The following is a 23,371-nucleotide window of genomic DNA, read 5'->3' as shown; positions in this document are numbered from 1 at the left end:
GGGAGGGGAGGAAAAACTCATAAAATGCTGATTGAAAGTTTCCTTATGCTTTAAAGCTGGCCATATATGTAGAGCGTGGATGGAGGAATCTCTCCTGATGACTACTGTATTCTAACAGCCAGCCCCCATGGCTGTCTGAATACCCAAACACTGACATTGCAGCTTATTGGCTGCAGTCACTATTTGGCTAACAATTTTCCCACCCAGTTGCATTGATGTTGAGTTCTGTCAAGGCGGAAGGTGCTAGCAGAGCCACCCACCGTGATATTTTTCAGCCCATACACAGCTGAAGGCCAGGGCTGTGTTGAGGTCATCCCAATATCCAATGCCCTGAGAGCATAGTAAGGCTAGTACTGGGACAAGCACCTTGATGATCACCCAGGGTGCAGACAATAGGCCAAATGGCAGAGCCACAAGCTAAAAGTGCTAAGGAACCATGGCAAAGTGAAGGAATCGCTGATGCACTAGAAAAATTGGGACATTTAAGTATGCATCCACCATATCCACAGAAGTCAGAGTTTGGACAGAGATTATGACAGACCTTGTGGATTACTTGTGGAACTTCTGGGTCCAAATTAAAACAAACATTCAGAGGCTAGAGGTCCAAGATGGTGCAGATGCCCTCTTTTACCTCGGGGTCTGCAAATGGGTTTCGAGCACAATCCCTTCAACTGTTCTGCCACAGATACTGGGGCTATGACCCCTTGCTCTAAAAGACTTGCAAGTGCTACACAGAGGTCTACTAATCTGTGCAGTGACAGAAGCAGGTTTGAAGATGAATCATAGAGGGGGCTAAGAGTGGAACTTAAGCTTTAGCCCTGGGAAACCACCTATTGCACCAACACATCTGAGATGCTGTCTACTAGCCTTCTCCCCACTTTGGAAAGTCCTTATGCTGCAAACTTATTGGAGGGCTTGGGGGACTTTGGTATCCAAGGTTTGTGGGTGGACCAGGGGCCAGGTTTGGGATTGGCTTTGGTATTTGAAACGTGGGAGTAATGAAAGGGGAGTTGTTTTCCCCAGGCTGAGCCCTAGATTTCTTCTGCTGGGGTAAGCGGAACCCAGTCACATCCTTGTTGAGGGTGTTCAAGGTGAGAAGAGATGTTGTCCCTCAAAAAACATAGGAGTCAGACTCTTCTGGCAAGACGGTTCCACAGCCCAACACTTCAACCAAAGAATTATCATATGCACAGAAAAGTGACTCATACAGGAAAAAAGAGTGGTAATGTCCATTACACAATGTCTATACACAAACGCTCAAGACTGTGATCCAAATGCTCTAGGAGCACAAGGTTAGACTGCACACGTGACAGATACATTCTTATGAACTTAACCTAATTAGTTATAGTTTGGTAGACAAGCATCACAGCCAGGGCAGGTTGCACAGAACAGGCTATCAAGGAGAAAAAGGTCTCTGAAAGGAGCTCTAACCACTTATCAACAGGGTCCCTAAACACAGGTGCATCCTCTACCAGAATGGACCAGGCATTGTTAAGGCAGGACACTGCTAAATTCAAAGCACAGACAGTCTACATTTCAAGAAGGTTCTCCTCCTCATGCGGGTACACCAGTGCTATTCATTTGGTAGGGCTAGACATCTGAGAGCTGAAAAGAGAGGGTGCACTGGACACATTTTTGCCGTTTTAGAGCCCTTCAAGGAGTCTAAACTAGGGACAACACTGGAAAAGGTTGCAGGCTGATCTTACAGTTTTAAAATGGAATGAACAACATTACTAAGAGCCAAAGTGGTCTTTTTAAGTTTGGGAGTAAATACAGGGCACAGTGACTCCACAGGTGTAGCAGCATATCTTAAGGACTTCAGAGAATCAGCATCAAACAAGATCTCAACAGCAGAAGGCTCAGAGGCAGTAGATAAAACAGATATGGGGGAACTATGATGTTCAGTTGATCATTAATCCAAAACATACATAAAATATAAAAAGATGGTGCTCAAACTCAGAACAGCCCGATTAAACAAAATAACTCAAACTGTCCAAAAGTCCAAATAAGGTCTCAAAAGTCCATAGGTGAATCACACAGTGAAATCTTCCTTGATATGGTAAACACTATCTTTATGATTTGCAGGGCTAGAAAAATCCAATCGTTCGCTCGTCTGTGACGAGAGGACAGCGGAGCCCGACGAGCAGTTTCCCGGCCAGCCGTTGTAATTACACAGCCGGCAGCTTTACATTCAAGTGATCGGGCGTCTCTAGAGACGCTCGATCGCTTGTATTAGCAGACGTCACTGTTAATGCCGGTCCCGAGATCCGCTGTGCCCGATGCGGCCGGGACCGGCACGGCTCTGTGACAGGAGATCAAAGGGACTTCAGTACACGTACTTCCATTGATCTCCTCTCAGTCCCCGAATGCAGGAAGTTATGTATATTACATCACTTCCTGCATTCAGTGTCACTCTCCAGCTACAGAAGCTGATGAAGCAGATCTCTGCTTCATCAGCTTCTCTGGGGGTCCCTAGGTGACATTAGGGGTCTTGGAGACCCCTGATGTCTCCATAAAGAAGACCTGTCATGTAAATTGGCTATCACATAGGGGGCTTCTTAGTCCCCCATGTAATAGCAATAAAGTTGTGTTTAATTTTATGTATTACTTTTTTTTTTTTAAAGAATCATTAAAAAAAAAAAAAAAAAGCATTAAAAAAATTAAAAATAATATTTTTTTAAGTCCCCCCCGCCCCCCACATACACACGCAGATATGTGTCGGGTGCGCCTACGTGCGAAAACTACTATTGCGCCTATTGTGCCGCACATGTTACATATCGCCGCAAATGTCGGAGTGAGAGCAATAATTTTAGAGCCAATAATTACTGATAATGCTAAACTGATGAGCGGTAAAAGCGTCTATGGGCAATTTTCAGTGTGGTTGTTTTTTTGCGATTTTGCGGGCACACGCAATTTTAAGGCTTGACATGTTTGGTGTCTATTTACCCGACATGACCCCGACTTTTCTGTTTTACCAAAAATATGATGATTGATGATTTGTATATATTCACTTGGTAAACACAAAACCTCCACCTATTAAAAACAAAACAAACCATATTGTCTGATTACCAAATTATAGGTAGGTCAGAACTAGCATCAACCTCCTTTCAATATACAGTTTAATAAAAGATGTCTAAAACAAATGATATACAACTCTTGTGTTAGGAGTGCACACACAGCCTCACCAGTATGTGCATTATTGTGATCATGGTAGTGTCAGCCAATCCAGTGCATGCAAAGACTTAACAATGGACAATCACACTATCATCCAACTTGGAGTTTATGCATGTAATGGAACAGCTGACACATCTGTGAATACAACAACACATTTAGGGAGCTAATTTATAAACTGTGGATGTGGCAAAATTGCTATAACAGTGGGAGGGGCTTAAAACTTAGCCTATGTACAAAGTTCAGGTGTCAGAAGTATATAATATACATAGTGCAGGGGTCAGGGATATGTTTATTGTCAGGGCTCAATGTTTATTGAACAATTGCCCCATTCTCTTGGGTTCACCCTTACTGTGTGAATTTCTTCCGTATCAGCATATACCTTTTTACAAGTACAAATATGCAGGGTTTGACCTATTTGTACAAGATGAACAAACTAAAGCCACATTATTAGACAAACACTAATCTGGATGTTGGAACAGAATCTGAATCTTTAAAGACACATCTAAACTTAATACTGAATGCTATAAATGCTTGGATGCACAATAAAAGAAATAATGCATTCTACAAAAAAAAAAGAAAAGAAAAGAAAATAAAGAAAGAAAGAAAGAGAGAGAGAGAGGAGCCTGACAACACAAGACCACAAAAGGAGTGTAGTATCCTAAACAGCTACTTAGCAACCACACTGGTATCTGCTTGTTGCCATCAGTGGTTATGAGAAAACCATTAGAAGCCGGCATATGTTACAAAATTGGCACTTTAAAAAGCAGCATTGTCTCTCTCACATTGCAATAATATAATACTTATGTGTTTTCAGCTGGATGATGGATAATTAACAGTTAACAGAACCTGGTTCCCATTTATAGAGGGTTAGTAATGCTCTCGGATAAAATAAAGGCGTATCATTCTGCTATGCCTGAATCAAAGCAATGTCACTTAGAAGACTTCAATTGCATTTGTGTTTCAAGACACAAAAGAGGAAATTAAGAAAAACTTACTGTGTAGGTGATCGCTGCCAACATTCCTATCAAGGTCAAGGAACTAATGGAAAATGACAAGGCATCCAAACCATCTAAAAAAACAAAATGTTGCAAGAGGTGAAAACTTCTACACAGATCTAACAAAACAAATACATTATTTCAAATTTAAAAAGTAGTACCGGTAATTCATTTCTTTTCATCATTTATTTACACATGAATTCAAAGATTTCCTTTTTTTTGCTTAGAAAAATACTTGGACATGCATTGCATATGCATGGTCAACAATACAATGCTGTCCAAAATCAATGGCAAACACATTCTATTGTGTATTATATTTGTACATAGATGACAAAAGAACACATTTGTTGTATTAAAATGCAAAAATGTATCTTCCAAAGCATCAGTAGTACTTAAAACCGCATCACTTCATAGATATGTTGATGAAATGATTCCCTAGTTAACAAACAGCTCATTAAAAATAAAGAAAAAATAAATGGAGCATCAGTAAGCCACAAATACTGACAGCTAAGCTCGATTTTTGTGTCGTTCACACATTGAGATTTGCATCAAGTCTATAGATGTGTACATAAGTATATAAGTATCTATAGTGCCTAAAGTTAACTAAATGGCAATTCCCAAAGATGACTTGATGAATAAGCTAAGCAAAACATATTCTAGACACATTTTTAAAAGTATAACATCCTCTGGGAGTGGAGCTTTCCACAGGTTATGATCGTAAAGCAGCAGTGCTTCTTCTAAGTAGCAAGAGCAAATTTGTTTATCAAGAACAAGGGTCTGTTTCCACTGCTGTGCTTTTAAGTGCTTGCATGTGTTGTGTGGTTTCTGAAGCTGGGCCATAGAAAGCCATTAACTATGTATTTTCTAAAGAAAGAAAAATGGAAAGAAAAAGCTGCAGATCATACTTTCAAAACTGCAACCTACAGAAAGACATGCATGAAAATTGTATGATTTAATACCATTGTACGTTACTTTGTCTTGCAGTTTGGTTTCTTTTCAAATGCAAACAAACCAGAACATTGAAAATAAGCCCATAGTAGTTATTAACACCTGTGCTAACCCTTTTAAAGGCAATTATGTACAAATCAACATTTTTTTTTACTAATAAAAATTGTAAAATAGATGTTTGTGCGTTTCAATAACACAACACATAGTTGTCATTCTATTAACCACTTCAGGACCATACAATATATCTGTACAGGACATGGTTGTTATGTACGTACAAGTGATGAGAGATCAAATGATGTGCAATTTTATGCTTGATTGTTTGTGTTGGAGGACAGCAGAGACTTCAGGGTTCCGACAGACACTTTATGTCTACATAAAGAGAACCTGTTACCCTCAACGCTATCACATGGGGGCTTGTTGGTCCCTTTGTGTTGGCAACAAAGTTGCATTGAAAAAAATAAAAATATTTTTTTAAAAGTGTTTACAATAAAAAAAATAAAAAATGCATAAAAATGAAAACCAACCCTGCCATCTGCATATGAATAAATGAATGGACAGAGGGCATGCATGTCTACGTAAATTACGCTTTTGCCACACAAAAGGTTCAGCTATACTTTTTTTATTCTGCATGCCATCTGTTTTGGGGGTTTCAAGTAATTTTCTATCCAAAAATTCAGGTTTAAAAAAAATTAAAAGTTGCTCCGGTACTAAGGTGGTTACGCTACTTGCAAATCTGATAAACTACTTGACAAAAGAAAGAGCAATACTGATGTGGAAAGCACCGTAATGTCTACTGAAAACATATCTATTAAATATGAGAGAATTGTTGTAAACTGTAATGCATAAAACCATGAGAGGATATCAAAAAGTATGGTACCCTAAGCAAACCAAATAGTTAATACATTTGTAACCACAGGTGTACAACGTCATTGGTTGCGTAATGCATATTGTGTCAACTGTTTTGTGTTTTTTTTTTTAATGGCCTTTCTAGAATCTCATGTATTCTCTAAGTCTTAGATTGTAAGCCCTGCCCTCCTTACCATCTTGTCTTGAATTGTATTGTATTGTGATTGTAATGTCTTCCTTATATTGTAAAGCATTGCTAATAATAAATGTATTATTAAGGATTAAATAGGTCTCCATCTCTTTCCTGCCACCATTTTAATATTTAAATAAAACACACTTAAAAGTGAAAGCTGCTAGTAGATAAAAAATACATTCACAACCAGTACAACTGTAGAGGGGAAAGGTGAAAGAAAAATAACTTACGACTGCTACCAAGTTCTTGAAATAGTATCTTGATTTTATCAAACTCGGTGATATTTTTATTTGTAGGAATATCCAGTGGAACAAATGCTCTAAAGAAAAATCAAAAAAATATAAACAGTAATTAAAAGAAAAACATCAAAATCATATATCTTATGTTTAGGTTGCTATTGTCTAAAGGTGTGAATGGCAAAGCTGGCAGGTCCAAGTCAAAAAAATCTAGCAAACCCTTAATCCCTTACTACTCTTTCTGTTAAAATGGGTTCTGCTACCCCTACTGCCACAAAATGGTGCAGAACATATAATCCGTACATTAAACACTTTTTTTTTTTTTTAAACAGAGATGTTTGGGATGCATAAATTAGCATAACTCCCTTATAACTCCCCATTGATCACTGAGACTCCTGTACCAGCAACTAGTATGGTTGTCAGGTTTGCTGGGGGAACTTATTTACAGATTTGTGGGCTTGGGCAGAGCCCTACAGGTATCAAAGTATGCAGATAACAATTTATTTTTCCAAATTTATAAGATGCTAAAGCAAATGTGTACTGCACTTGTGGCAGACTAAAAAAAAAAAATGTGTCTTTAGCCAGCAAAACATTAGTATGAATAGCTACATTTACCAACAAGCGTTCTGATGTGTTGGAGGATGACACTGATCTATGCCATCAAGAAACACATTCAAAGTGTTGTATGGCTATTAAAATGACTGCTATTACAATTATTTAAATTATTACGAGGATAGCTGAAAAGAATAGTTACCAACACCTCATTATATCTCCTATTTAGTGTAAAGGTTATGTCAAAATTGGTTAAAAATAAGCAGTTAGCATCTCAAATTGCCTTTGTAGTTTTCTGAAATGGTACATTATCTGTTGATTGATAGCTTTGTTAAACCATTTCTGACATAGATTAAAAAAGAATGAACCAATGTGTAGTAGAAAGCTTGCCATCTCTACATAAGGATAGGTTATATATGAGTGCTTGCTTATCTGCTTAACCTGTACATGCAATTAGATATAATTATGAACAGGATCTTAAATAGATTGAATCAAAAACATAGGTAGGGGATCTAAACACCTGGTCTTCAAGCGGTTAAATTAACAATCCTAACAAAGTCCATGCCACAATGCAGTTTCATAGCAAAACTTTAAAAAAAAAATTGTCATGTTAAGCGCAACTTACTCCATACAATGTGAAAATGTATATACACATATTTTTCACAACCGTATTCCAAAAGATTAAAGCAAACACTACTGTTAACAATATTCATCATTCAATAATCTTTTGAATGGACAAACTCCTCAAAAATTATTAGCCAGGGGACCAAAGCTTAAGAGCCAACAGCACATGTTATGCACGTATTCTTGCATCTAATTATGCATGACGCTAGAAACGAAAGTGATGGCTACTTGCAGAGAATTACATTATACAACCCACTATTATACATTGTTTGACTTTTTGACTTAAACGCCGATGCAGATTATGATGGCATGAGAAGATGAAGACTGGTGCATATGATCTACATCAAAGTGGAAATAAACTACTATGATTGCCAAATGAAATCACAAGCTTCAAGGTATTCGGAAGCATGAAATAAACATACCCACACTGTTAATATATTGATGTTCATACTCTTCTGTGTTTGGTAGCATTCTAAATTCTAGTCTGTGATCTGATTTGCATTGCACTAGGAAAGTGGTAGGCGGGGGTATGACATCACTGGATCTTTCTGGCATGAATGTCCACTACTATTAAAAGGACACGAGCAAACATTTCCCAGCACACTCACCAGCCAGCCTGCAAAAAAACACTAACTATTAGAGTTAAAAATAGAGGGCAAAACATGTAAAGCCACACTGGCTCGTCAAGGCCCCAGTGCGGTCCTAACTCTAATCTGTGAGAACCTCCATCTTGGAGCATACATAGCAAATGATGAATTGGGTGCAGGTTATCCAGGTGGCAAAACATAATTGATATCTTAAGTGTGCATAGGGAGTATGTACGTAGTTTCCCAATCAAAGGATGTCTACTGCTGGCGGGCGGGCTGAATGACACCATGAATTGTATAGTGTCAATGTTTTTCCGAAGGTAAACTACCACTTGAACAACATATAACCAGTTTCTGACCAGCCCAATGGAAGAATTACAAATACACTATATGGCTAAAAGTTTAGGGGAACATGAATTTCACAAGCAAAAAAAAAAAAAAGGACACCCTGTTCTATCAAAGTTTGTGACTGCATTAGAATGTGTGAGCGGTGATGTGGTCACATATTTTAACCTCATCCCGCCCAGTTTTCCGGTGGTGGAATGTGTGACCGGTCACGTGGTTACACATTTTAACGTGATCCTGCCCACTTTATCGGCGATGGAATATGTGACCAGCAAAAGGTGAAGAATTGCAACGCTTTGTCAGCTGTTCCAAGGCATATCGGCATCGCAGATGGTATGTGCAGGAAAACCGATCTGCCCTGACACAGCTGATTGGTCCTGAAATGTGACTTTGTGACTGCGATCTCACATTCCACAGAGTCAGATAGAAGTGACATTTCAGGACCGATCAGCTGTTCCACGGCAGATCGGTTCTCCTGCACATACGATTTGCGATGCCGATCTGCCCTGGAACAGCTGACAAAGTGTTGGAATTCTTCACCTTTTGTCAGGTCACATATTTCACCTCCGAAAAAGTGGGCGTGATTAGTTAAAATGTGTGACCGGTCACACAGTCCAACCCAGTCACAATCTTTGATAGCACACACCCCTCCAAATTACTGAGCTCAGGTGTTTCCAAGTGAAGGATAATACTGGTAATACTATAACAAAGCACACAAAGACATTCTAAACAATTGCCTGCTTCAAATCTGGTGGCTACAGTTTAGGGGAGGCTCTTTTCTGCACCATCAGGACTGTGCACTGGCGTAAAAGACAGATTCATAAAGACACAGTTTGGGAGTATGGTATGTAGAATGCTTTGTTCTGCACAGAGCCCTGACTTTCCCTATCAAACACCTTAGGAATGAATTGTGAGCCAGGTCTTCTCATCTGTACTGGACATAACAAATGCTCTTTTGGCTGAATGGGAACAATTTGCCATGGAATTCCTCTCCAGAAGAGTGGGGGCTGCAAAGGGACAGCTCTATATTAATACCCATGGTGTTGGATACAGTAGGTGTTCCGGTGTCCACAAACTTTGTAATTTACTGTATAATGCATATAACATAACACCCTGCTCTTGACAGGTTGTTAACCCAAGTATTATCCTAAATATTAAGCCTATCCTACCTATTAGAATGTATCTTGTGTAGCAAACTGCTGCACCACTATTTTCCACATTAACAAAAAGCACCAGCACTTTACATTACCAAACTTTGCAACATGGGGCACAACTATATCCCAACCCAGCAGTTCTGAGAAACCCAAAATTATTTCCCTTCTCAATATTTCAGTAAAATACCAGTCTTCAACATTATTGGACAATGCAAGTTAGAGATACAATATGTAGCAGTACAGAACACTAGCCCTGCCAGATCCTAAAACCACCAACCCCCCTGCAAGTTTCCTATATGAATGATTTTGGGTGGCAACCTTTTAGTAAATTGTCTTCTGTAACAAACAGGCACTGTCTATCACTTTATATCATGTAACAGTTAGGGCTGCAAGAACTAAGAGAGCGACAGAGAGAGAGGGAGGAGATAGCGACAGAGAGAGAGCGACAGAGAGAGAGAGAGCCAGAGAGAGAGAGAGAGAGAGAGTAGGGAAGAGAGAGGGGGAGATAGAATGGAGAGAGAGAGTGGGAGGGAGAGAGAGAGGGAGGAGAGAGAATAAATACATTGGGCAACTAATCAATTATGAAACTAATTGCTAGCTGCAGCCCATACTGGCTTCCCTCAAAACAAATAGTACAGAACGCCAACAGAAATGATGTCTTAAACTTCTAACGGTAATATTTAGGAGGCAATTTGCTTCTTGCCTTTTTTCAAATTAATCCAGAACTGATTTTATGCTTTACAAGATCTTTTTTTTTTTTATAAGATGCCAACATTTACAAAAGCTTAAGGTAATGGTCTGATGGGTTTTCTAAGCTAGAGGTTAACCTTTAGCTTTTGCGGAGGTGTATTTTTAAATATTCCAAACCCCATATATCTTATTTATGTCATGGCCATTCATTTGAATTTTACCATGTATGCTTGGCAGGATAATACAGGGTCTGAACATTTTAGATCTTTGTGAATGTAGAATGGAAAAAAAATATGTTTTTAGTGTAAAATTAACAGACTATATCAAAAAGAACTGATTTTTTAAAATGCATCCGTTACATGTGTAGCAAAGCAACATCAAATACAGAGCTTACAGAGCACCTAGCTTGTACAGAAACAAGATAATAAGCAGTAAACAATTTTGTTTCAATTGAAGTTGAATTCTAGGCAGAGGTAAACAATAACAACTGATACAGGATTTTTAATGACTTCATAACTATAATAGTTGTTTCAATGCAAGGACCATGCTTTGTCATTATGAATGCCTCCTGTGATTTCCTGCACAGCAGTGCTTAGCTTGGAAGGGGCCACCATTCTAAGCCAATTAAGTTCTGATACATCCTGCAAGAAACATGCAGACACGAGAACAGAGTGAGAAGGCGAGTGACTTTATGAGCATATTGCTGCTCTTTCAATGTGCGGTGAAAAGCAGTGTTCTTCACTAAGCTGGGCTGCTGCTATAGTGGAGGACAGCATCTAGTTATACAGTCTGGCAAGGGTCTCTGAATCACAATACTGGCTGCACAGAATTACAAACCTTTGGCATAGAAAACAATTCACATATATGTTTTCCAAATGTGTATGTAGCTATGTGAAAATATGTGCTGCGGCATCACAGCTGTAGCAAGTTCTGCAATTACCAATGCATGGTCTCCGCGGTTAGTATTCGCCAGTCATAAACAAATTACCAATGCCACGCGAGCCATCACTATCTTGTGCATTTTTTGTCTCTTTATGTGGTCAAGGCTAGGAGAGACTCAGATGTGCTTCAGAAACGTGTATTTTGTGTAGACAAGAGCATGAATGAATACAGCCACAAACAAAATGTAATGCAAAACTACTAAAACATTTTTAAAAATTGTGCAATTAATTACTGCACTACACATTTAGTAGGGTTCAATCTAAAATGTGTGAAAATGTTATACGGTTATAGGTGATATGGAGTTATTGCTCATTAAGCAATCCGCTTTGCTTAGTATAAATATAGCATTGTAAATGGTTAATAACCAGTTAGTTACGGCACATCACTGGCTGCTGCAGACTACTTACCCAATCAGGAGGAGACATGCGCACACTAATACGAATCCACAAGTATACTTAAGAGCACTGTTGATTTGCTGTAAAAGGCAGAAATAAAATATATAAAACAATATAATTCCAAGAACACTTAGTGCACAGTATTATTAAAGTGTCAGTTTACAGCATGCAAGTTCTAAGACTTTAGTATTATTGTAACCTTACGCTGTGAAAACATTCCGTTATTATACACAGAATTTATACGCATGCATGTATGAATTAAATGACAGGATACTACAAGGAACCTACAAAGAGTTTCCACATTTTATTTTCAAGTTTCCTTAAATCCAGTGGCAACTGAAGATCTGTAAACATTAAAACTTAAAAATATCCCACAAAATGTAGCTTAATTAAATATGAGGCTACAGAACAAAACAGGAAAAATGCAAATATTCTTAAAAGCAGATTAAAATGTATACTGGGGAGAAAAAAAAAAAAAGTAAAACAGAAATCTTTGAGGAGATCTTAGGTAAAGGTCTGGTTTGAATATTGGAGGGACCACAGGTCGTTTTTTTTTTTTTTACATTTATGGCTTTTACGTTTTAGACTGGGGTGCCTTGAAATTTTGCATAATTTAAAAAGGTGCAAAGGCTGAAAAAAAGTTGAGAAATGCTGATCCCATGTCTAACATAGGGCAGTGCAAAAAAAAAAAAGAGCAAAACAAAGTCTAAGCTGTTTCAACATTTAAGGTTAAAGCATAAATAAAAGGCATTTTTTATTAGATTGGAATACAGTGGTGAGGGGTTACAACCACTGTCAGGCACGTATTGGTGTCTGTGTACCTGTTAAGGAGATTCACTCTCTCTCTAACTGTTCTGATCATCAATGTCACCGGAAATGAAAGTGTGGGCAGATCCAAATTTTTCAAATGCCACGAGAACATGAAGAAGGGGGAAATTTTTCAATGAGGACACTTGTTCCCCTGACCGCTATCTAAGGGGATTTCCCTTACATTGGAAAGATCCATACATCCTGCTGAGTCTTTAGAACAGTGAAGGGAAATGTTCCCAATCAGAGACAGTTGGCCAAAGAAAAAAAAAAATAACAGCACTTTTAACCTTCCTATACTTTTTGTATTTCAAACATTTACATATATATGTGAAGCTACATTTCCACACCAAGAAACCTTTTTGGGTATTGTTTTTTGGCCCTAAAAAGTTGAGACAGGCTTCCTTTTTGTGCCTTCTAGCTGGCAAGTGTGATTTTTTTTAATTCTAACATGAGTTTGCATGTATGTATTTTATATGTTTATTTAGGTGGTTGGCTGGGCTTGCAGATAGAGAATATCAGTGTGTTATGTTTCCTTAATCCCTCTGAATGTACAACACAAACAGTTTGACTATTTACTGTGCATAAAAACTCCTTTCAACCTTGGCTACATTTTACTTTCAGGAAAGCCTGGAATTTATCCTTAGCACTTTTCAATTCCCTGAATGTTTAATATTTCTCTGGGGGCCCCTGGATTATTCAGCTCAAAATGTTTTTTCTAACCTAAGCAGTTTACTATAAATTCATTTATTTTTACATACAAATGTTACAGGAAACCTGTACAAAGCAAAGTACAAAAGATGTAATTGCTACCCCTAAACAGTTATTTGCCCGACTTGGCTTTAAAGGAGAACTATGGGGTCAGTGTTTTTCCCCATAGTTCTCCTTAGGGTAACGGGAGGACACAAACTAGCGTCCTCCCGTTACCCTAAGCTCAGTATACCGCGAGCTACAGCTCGCGGTATACTGAGACGCCTCAGCCGGAGCGGATCCCGACCTGGACGTCGGGATCCGCCCAGCTGCGTGAGTGACAGCTGGCTCTGCCCATCTAGAGGCAGAGCCCGCTATACCCGCCCCCACCCCGTCCGTTCTGCCAGTCAGCGCTGGTAGATCGGAGCGGGAAGAGGGGAACCGTGACAGGATCGAGAGGTGAGCGAACCCGGTATGTGTTCGCTCACCTCCCGATCTACTGAGCCGACCTGTGACAGTCTCATTGTCAGAGGTCGGCTAGAACTATGAGGTGAGTGGAAATCACTCATCTCATAGTTCTCCTTTAATACTTTGGGATTTACTGACCCACAAACAGCTTTGATAATAGATTAACGTTTGTTGATTTTTTTGAAGAAAAAAAAAAATATAGATCAAACATTACAGCACATGTGAAAAATATACAGGTTAAAAAAGGCAATGTTTATTTAAAACTAGGACTGCACCGATACTAGTTGGCCAATCAGGAAGCCTGGTGGCAGGTAATGACCTCCCGGATTCCTGATTAGCCAGGAAGCCAGCACAATGCTGATTGGCTAGGAAGCCGGCTTCCTGGCCAATCAGCAGTGAGCCGGCCAAACAGCTGGGTCGATGCCTATTGGCTGGGAAGCGGGTAATGACACGCTGCCCGGCTTTTGGTACTCGCACTCCATACTGAAAAAACGGTATAGATGCATTCCTATTAAAAACATTATACAATGATCTACTTTGTGCATATACAGTATATTGCCTTTGCTAGGGCTTGACAAATTTGCTTTGAATCTAGGAGCCAGATAAAAAAAAAAAAATACTGTCTCCTAACTTTTTTAACAAAGCTTTATTTTCAATGACAGTTGTAACTTCCAACCACATTTTTAAATGGCACCCAGGCAATTCTTGACATGTGTAGCATAATTGTCATTTTTGTAGTACTGTAGGTGCACCCGACTCGTGTTTCCATTAGTATGCCCAAAAAAAATACCAATTTTTTTTTTACTTTAAGCTTTTTTTTTTTTTTTACACAAATTAATTGCTTGCTATTCACATGGGGGGGCTCACAACCTCCCTATGTGACAGCACATTGGATATGACAGGTTCTCTTTGCAGTGGCATTAGAGTCTATTAGACCCCTAGTGTCACCTTTCCACTTCCATAGCTTTAGCTGGGGAATGGCAGCTGAATTAGAAAACAGCAGGCAGTGGGCGGGTGCAATAGTCAGCCAGCCTGCTATTGGCTCTATCAAATTGCAATAGCCAATAGCAGGCTGGGTAACACACCCACCCACTGCCTGCTGTCAATCTGCAGAGGAGGGACCTAGAGGAGAAAGTTCTCCTTCAGGTCCACTCCTTCGTGGCTGTAATGCTGAAACAACCGATGCAAGGGTAAAACGTTGTTTTCTTTTCAGTGACAAACATAGACCCAAAGCGTTGAAATGTATTCTGCCAAGTGGAATTAATCCCTGAGAAGTTCTTTATACACACATGCATATCTAAATCAAAACTAATTTCAAATGTTTATTCCTCTTTACAGATATGCCCCACTTACAAAAGAATATACACATACTGACCATAGGTATAATAACAATAGGGTAGTGTAACTATTTGCAGCCCAATAATATGATCTCTTCAGGTGGTGGTGCCCGGCTGTCACAAGTAATCGGAAGGGTCCACAGCCACCTGATCACTTGAATACAGCTGAGGAGTGTGCACCCTCCCACCACCACCTATCTTGGACTCCGCTGTCCCCTGTGCAGGCCCCAGACTGGCATGGCAGGCATCTGCAGCTTAATTCTTATCTTCCTTCCAATCACTAAAACGGGAAGCAACAAAGATTTCAGACTTCCGGTTTCAGGCTATCATTTCTCTAGCTGCTGTGGCCGGGGGAGAAGCTGATGCAGCATGGTCTGTGCTTTTTCAGCTTCTTTGGGGTCCATAGGTGACATTAGGGGTCCAAAAGACCCCAATGTCTCAATAAAGAGGACCCGACACTTCCTTTATGTTATAACATAGGGGATTTATCCAACATATAAACTGGAAATGTGGACCAAAAAAGTTCCAGTCTCATTAAATGTCAAGAATTGAATGTAAAGTTTATTTGTAGCTGAAACCCCCTTATAAGCTTGTTTCAGCTAAAAATGCACAAAGGGGGTTTAGCTACATTGATATGAGAAATCTACATTGGTAACCACTACAAATGTCTCTTCTATTTCAGCCATAGAGATGGAAAAACCACCCTCTTATTACTTCAAAATGTTCTAGTATGTTAATGTGATGTTATTTATCAGATTGAACAATAGTGATAAATCTGGATATGAGAATTTTGTTTATAGTGTAGACATCCTTGGGCTACAAACTAGAAATAAATCCTGGATTTTGGCAAAAGGGGCATGTATTTTGCATTTCTACAATATCCTTCAAACAATAACTACATCTCTGACACAAACTGACGACAGTTGTGCCAAGAATTTTACTTAAAACACCCATTGTTCAGTTAAGGCCATAAATCAGATTTTACTTTTTATATATACTAAACCTCCAAAAACAAATCTGGCATACTGTCAGAATACCAGATAAGAATTAAATGGATAACAAAATACCCCGTGAACCTGAAAGGCAGATCAGTCACAATGTATTTTAAAACTAAAAAAATCTATTGCTTGGATTACTGAAGTTACAGGTAAACGTGCATACTAAGTTCACATGCCTATACTCGCATGGCTGAAGCTCAGTGCAACCTAAAATGCTGTTCACTGTTACAGACAATACAAGTCCCGGGTGGCCTAATGTGCTATGCATTTCCTATTTTTGCTCTACATTTACAATAATTTAGGGCTGGTAATGATTAAAATTTTCATGTTTGATTAATCGAAAAAAGTCTTAATCGATTAATTTCAATTATAACGCACATACAGATCCAACTACATTGGCCTATACACATACAGCACAGCAATGAAGTAATAAAATGAACTAGGATCACACTAATCCAGCACGTTATTAATCTCAGGTGCCACACTCAATATGGCCGCCGCTTGAGTGGGGCAACTCAGAATAATAACGTGCTGGATTAGTGTGATCCTAGTTCATTTTATTACTTCATTGCTGTGCTGTATGTGTATAGGCCAATGCCTTGGCTGGCGCTCGTGCAGAAAGTTTCTTGGGCAAACTCACCGACCCAAGAGGGTCCGTCGGCTAACAAAGGGGGAGGAGTCCGGTGACGTCACTGACATCGACGTCACCGGACTCCTCCCCCTTCCCTTCATTAACCGTCACGGACATCAACGTCACCAGACTCCTCCCCCTTCCCTTCGTTAGCCGACGGAGTCACTTGGGGAAGGAATCCGGTGACGATGTCCGTGACATCACCAGATCGCCGGCGGGACTCCCGGAAGCCGGCGGAGAGGTGAGTGTTTTCATTCGCGATCAAAATAATTTTAATCGATCAAAAAGTTTAATGATTAATCGAGAGATTAATCTTTATTTTCCACAGCCCTACAATAATTCACACAGTTCAAGTTCACTTCAAAAAACACTTGAAGGTCTTCTTACTTGCTAAGAAACCCATTAACATGTTGTAGCCTTGCTTTAATGCCAAGTAAAGCTTGGGACCTCAGGGGTGTGGAATTCCTATCGCCCGACGCCCGGGACATGCAGTTCCGGGTGCTGGGTGGGTAGTTTTCTTTCTACATTCAACCCTGCTTCGGGCAGCAGCAGGGCTAAATGTAGAGGGGGATCCGTTTTGTACAAGTAATCTTGAGCAGCTCCTGTGTAATAGCAATACAGTTAAGTAGAAAAAAAAATAAAAGTAAAAAAAATCAAATTAAAACCACAAATAAAAATATAAAAAATAATAAAAATTAAAAAACTAAATAATTTTTTTTTTAAAAAGTTAAAAAATCATAATTAAAAATGGAAATTAATAAAAATGTAGAACAAAAAAGGAGATGAAAAATAAAACAAATGCAAATAAAAACTAAAATAAAAGATAAATACAAATTTTAAAAAGTAAAACAAAATTAACTAAATAAAAATAAAATTAAAACCAACCCTGCTGCCCCCACCATCTGCATGTGAAAAAACATATGCATAGGGCATTGTGTGTGTGAGCGGAGTGGTGGCCCCATTCCACTGTGTGACATATTGTGGTGGCTGGGCAGCAATGCTCTGTAACACGCACAATGTGCATTAAGGCCAGGTTCATACCTGGGCGATCTTTGACTGCGCGACAATCGTGCACGAAACTGCGCGGATGGCTGGCCGGCCGATCACAGAATCACACACTACCACTAATCACGCTGGCGATGCCATTATTTTCGAATGGCACCCCAGTCGCGGCAGGCAGATAGCGCGGTTTCCCGACGCAATACCGCCCGTACAATCGCGGTTAAAAAAAACACTATGTGTGTCGCAAAAAAGGGTACATGTAGCTTTTCTCAGCGATTACCACGCGGATGTAACCCTATTTAAATCAATGGCAACCGCTGTGGGCAACCGCACACGATCGTACGGTCCCAAGATCGCCCGAGTCTGCACCAGCCCTAATGTACGACTGTGCTATCTGTACTTGTGCCATGTATTCTGAATTTCGCTCGCAAATTGCAAGCACTCGTTGGTGAGAATGAGAAGCGCTTCTTAGCACTGTTAGTTCTTGGACAAGTAAGTTTTTTAAAAGATTTCCACACCCCTGGACCTTAAAAATTACACTACTAAAAGGTGTTGTTTTTTTATTGTAAAAGAAGCATTCTCTTTATATTTTTGAACGGAAGGCGGAACCTCCTTCGTAATGGTAGTAAGCCGGCAGAACCTGTACCTCCTACAGAGACTGAGGCTCGCCCGAAAGCTGAAGCAAGACATTAACAGAGAGTGGACTGAGAATAAGGCTGAAAAGTGGTGCATGCATATGTATTCACACCCTTTTCTATGAAGCCCCTACATAAGATATGGTGCAACCATTTACCTTAATTAAAGACCTCCTGTGTGCAATCTAAGTGTCACATGATCTCAGTTTGCTTTGCATGTAATGAGTCTATCTCATATATTAGTTTCACCTTTTAAGTTGCATTAGTGAAATAAATTAATTTTTGCACGATATTCTAATTATTCGAGTTTCACCTGTATATGCACCTGTTCTGAAAGGCCCCAGAGTTTTGCAAGCGGCACCATGAAGATCAAGGAGTTCTCCAAACAGGTCAGGGACAAATTTGTGGAGAAGTACAGACAAGGGTTGGGATATAAACAAAAAAAATCAGAAACTCTGAACATCCCGCAGAGCACCATTAAATCCATTATTAAAAAATGAAAAGAATATGGCACCACAACAAACATGCCAAGAGAGGGCGATCCACCAAAACTCATGGAGCAGGCAAGGAGGGCTTTAATCAGAGAGGCAACCAAGAGACCAAAGAAAACCCTGAGGGAGCTGCAAAGCTCCACAGTGGAGATTGGAGTATCTGTCCATAGGACCACTTTAAGCCAAGGGGTGTGGACATTTTTGAAAAAACTACTTGTCCAAGGACTAAAGCCGAATCTACTTGTCCCTCATGACAATCTACTTGTCCTGATACAAAAAAAATAAATTTTAACCAAAACCGTATTTAGCAGTGCTAAGAAGCGCTTATCATTGGTCAGTGCCGTCAGGTGACCGCATTGACCAATGAGTGCTTGCAATTTGCAAGCGAAATTCAGAATACATGGAACAGGTACAGATAGTACACCCGTACTGGTGGATGTGAAGGACCGGTCGCCGATAGGTAAGTATAGTGGGAGGGAGATTTGTGTGGGTAATTCCATTTTCCCAAATTACTTGGGAAAGTGAATATACCCTTTAGGGTTGGTACAGACCTGCAGATTCCTGGGACGTGCGATCGTGTGCGTTTGCATACAGCGGTTGCATCCGCATATATGGGAGTTACATATGGGTGGTAATCGCTGAAAAAAAAGGTACATATACCTTTTTTTACGACATGCACCGCGCAGTGTTTTCAACCGTGATCGTGTGGGATCGCCCGAGCGGTATTGCAGCAGGAAAACGGGGTGGTGGTGTGCGATTCCGTGACCACCCATCCATACGCTCGGATTCGTGCACGATGACCGGGCAGTCACGGATCGCACACCACCGCCGATCGCGCTGGCAGTGCCATTATTTTCTAATGGCACCCCAGTCGTGCCAAGCAGATTGCGGTGTTTTCCTGCTGCAATACCGCCCCGCCCGAGCGGTTGCACACGATCGCTGTTGAAAACACTGTGCCTTTATTCGCATGCAGATGGGGCAGCGGGGCTGGTTTTAATTTTTTCCATTTTTATTTACTTTGTAAAACATTTCCATTTGTTTTATTATTTTTACTTTATCGCCTTTTATTTTTTACATGTTTATTTAGTTACATTTTTAACTATTATTTATTACTTTTTACTATTTTTTTTTTAAACCTAACTGTAGTGCTATCACACAGTAATAGCTTTTGGAGGTGACAGGTTCTCTTTATTGACCCTGTCACCTCCAAACACAGGAGTTCTAGCATTGTGCTAGAACTCCTGTGACAGAAACGAGTAGCGGCCGCCAGAGACAGAGGCTGAGGGAGGTGACAGGTCACTACTCCACGCCCCCCCCTCTCTCGGCGCTGCATGCTCCGGCCACGCCCCCTGCGCTCCACGCCCCCCGCTCGTTTAAAAAAGTAAAACCAGCCCTGCTACTTTTCCGTAGTAGGGCTAAAACAGTGAAAAAAACACTTGCCCAGCGCCGGGAACTACATGTCCCGGGCGTCGGGAGATACGAATTCCACACCCCTGAAGCCACACACTCCACAGAGCAAGCCTTCATGGAAGAGTGGCCAGAAAAAAAGCCAGTGCTTAGAGAGAAAAAAAAAGAAAACACGTTTGCTGTTCGCTAAAAAGGCATGTGGGAGACTCCCCCAACATATGGAAGAAAGTACTCCGGTCAGATGAGACTAAAATGTAGCTTTTTGGCCTTCAAGAAAAAAGCTATGGTCTGTTACAAACCCAAGACCTCTCATCACCCAGAGAACACCATCCCCAGTGAAGCATGTTGGTGGCGGCATCATGCTGTAGGGATGTTTTTCATTGGCAGGGACTGACAAAGGGGTCAGAATTGATGGAATGATAGATGGAGCTATATACAGGGAAATTCTTGAGGGAAACCTGACTCAGTCTGCCAGAGATTTGAGAATGGAACGGTTCACCTTCCAGCAAGACAATGGCTCTAAGCATACTGCTAAATCAACACTCAAGTGGCTTAAGGGGAAACATTCACATGTCTTGGAATGGCCTAGCCAAAGCCCAACCCAATTGAGAATCTGTGGCATGACTTAGATTGCTGTAAACCAGCAAAACCCATCCAACTTGGAGCTGGAGCAGTTTTGCTTGAAGAATGGGCAAAAATCCCAGTGGCTAGATGTGCCAAGCTTATAGAGAGACTTGAAGCTGTAATTTCTGCAAAAAGTAGCTCTACAAAGTATTGACTTGGTGGGGGGGGAGAGAGAATAGTTATGCACGCTCACGTTTTCTGTTTTTTTGTCTTATTTCTTGTTTGTATCACAATAAAAAAATATTTTCCATCTTCAAAGTGGTAGGCATGTTGTATAAATCAAATGATACAAACCGCCAAAAAAATAGTTTTAACTCCAGGTGGTAATACGGAAAAATGCCAAGGGGGGGATACTCTTGCAAGCCACTGTATATCAGCTTCATCTATAGACATTGTCTGAAAGAGGATCTAATGTTTGGATGTTCAAAAATGTACTTTTTTCACATCACTGTATCATCACAGCTGTCTATGGTTTCTCATCTGTGTGTCTACAACAATAAATAACTCCAATGTCCCTATGATTAAAATGTTCTTCCTAATCTTCCAAGCTACTGAGCTTGAGTTAGAAATCTCAACACAGAAAAAAACATGGCTACCATAATTCCAAACCAACACAGCAGCATAACTGGAAAAAGGTGAAAATTACCGGAAGAACCTGTAGCTCAGAGGTAAATGTTACTTTACAAGCAAGACACCTTGATAATTTCTTACACTAGGCTATAGCTATAAATTAAATATCTTATCATTTAAGTATTCCTGAAAGTAGATGATTCTCTTGTGATTCATGCATCTTAAATGACAATGCTTAAAAGCTTTCGGACAAAAAACAACATGCATATGCCTACAGTGCTCTCAAAAATAAACCACAAATTACTATAGTAATGGGCTAGTCATAGAACAAAATATTAATAAAGACAATCCCTCCTTGTTTATTATACAACAAATAGTGCTTGTCAACACACTGATAACAGAACTTGTTCTATTTTGGGATCAATGTTACTTGAATGTTAATGAGATAGAGAGCCTGTCATTGGAAACAATGTTTCAAGTGAATAGTAATTTATTTCTGGTGTTACACTAACATGCTTTAAGATTTAGTTGCTTTGTTTTAAGCGTACTATTATAATTCCTTAAACAATCACTTCTGAAAATAGCATACTTTTTTTCAACCAATTAGTTTCCATTGCTCGTGTTTGGCTGCCCACATTTGGAAAAGCTAAATATAAGCTATAAGCTTACATTTATAGCAGGTCTGCCAGACTGGCTGGTTTCCAGCAATTCATCATTAAAACACATAAAAAAATACATTCATATCTAATTATATTTGGTACTTTACAAATATATTGAATGGACTACTTATAGGTCTGATCTATTTGTGGCTAAATGTTAACCACTACTGGTATTTTTTCAGCACATGGCAAGCCTACATAGTGAACGTAAATGTGAAATAACATGGCTATTTTTGAGCTGTGTAGGCAAACTGGTTAAAAACATGTGAAAAGATTAATAGATAACGAAGGGTCGAGTAAGCAATTCTAGGTTTAGAACACCCAGGCCTTAGAATGGGGTACCTACCCCTGAATACCCTTTTCTAACATCCTGGTGAGCACCCTCTTGAAAGTAGAACCAAAAGGGGTGTACTAACTGAATGGGTGAATACATGAGAGATTAGTGAAGCCTTTGCTTTACCTAATTTTTGCCTACTAGTGTGCCTTCTTCTAGCACTGGGAGGTCCAGGCTCACAGTAGCTGCTACTTCCCCACTGCCAAAATCTGTTCCACTGTTTCTTTCAGGTCCCACATCACCCTTTAGCCATTGAACAGTATCTGATGATGTAACTACTGCATATACGCTGAGGGGCTATGCTGTCCCTATCACCCGGCTCCATTTAAAAGAGAATTATGGGCAAATCTTTTTTGGCATTAGTTCTCTTTTGTGTCACAAGGACATTTACTGGTAAATATGGCCATTGCCCGCAATATGCTGACAGCACAGAGCCGCACTGCAGCCAGGAAAGATCCCGACAATATTGTTGGGAACCACCCCGCTACCTGATTGACAACAGGCTCTGCCTCTCTACAGCCAGAGTCAGCTGTGCCCACCTCCTCCCCTGTCTGTCCTTCCAGTCAGCACTGGAGGAATGGTGTGCCGCCCCAATAGGGGCATAGAATATGAGATGCATAGCCTCAGTTAATATTAGCATTGTTATATAGGTTAGAATTTATATAGTGTGATTTGCCTAACTATTTTCTCATAGTTAAATCCATGTGTTATCCTATGCTGCCATCTAGTGGCCTTTTGTTGTAATGTACATGTTTTTCTGTAATTATTCCTCATGTGACGATGTATTTTCCCCTAGTGTACGCCCCTTCATGCTTCCTGTGTGCAGTACTTCCTGTGTCATGGCCACAGTTAAGAGCCACATGTAACAAGGACACACATGTAATCTGCACAGTACGTAAGAAAGGCATCATTTTCTGACCGCACAATACTATAACCGTTCAACTGCTGTTCCTATCATCTGCTGTAACCTGATGTTAAAGAATAAACACCTCTTTTGAATGAATCGGTATTGACGAGTTCAGCTATCTGACGAGGAT

General features: G+C 40.0%; 1 protein-coding gene across 1 annotated transcript in view; it reads right to left on the bottom strand.

Annotated features, from left to right (window-relative positions):
* Positions 1-23,371, bottom strand: part of LMBRD1 (LMBR1 domain containing 1) — a 153,521-nt gene that overhangs the window by 84,221 nt on the left and 45,929 nt on the right. The window contains exons 5-7 of the mRNA XM_018560883.1: positions 11,694-11,761; positions 6,387-6,475; positions 4,170-4,243 (exon numbers count right to left, since the gene is read on the bottom strand). Coding sequence (XP_018416385.1) covers positions 4,170-4,243; positions 6,387-6,475; positions 11,694-11,761 — 231 coding nt within the window. The remainder of the gene's footprint in view (positions 1-4,169; positions 4,244-6,386; positions 6,476-11,693; positions 11,762-23,371) is intronic.

This window comes from Nanorana parkeri, unplaced genomic scaffold, assembly GCF_000935625.1.
Source record: "Nanorana parkeri isolate BGI_ZX_2015 unplaced genomic scaffold, ASM93562v1 scaffold484, whole genome shotgun sequence".
NCBI lineage: Eukaryota > Metazoa > Chordata > Amphibia > Anura > Dicroglossidae > Nanorana > Nanorana parkeri.
Note: the sequence above shows the minus strand (reverse complement) of the source record. Positions and strands in the feature narration are given on the sequence as shown.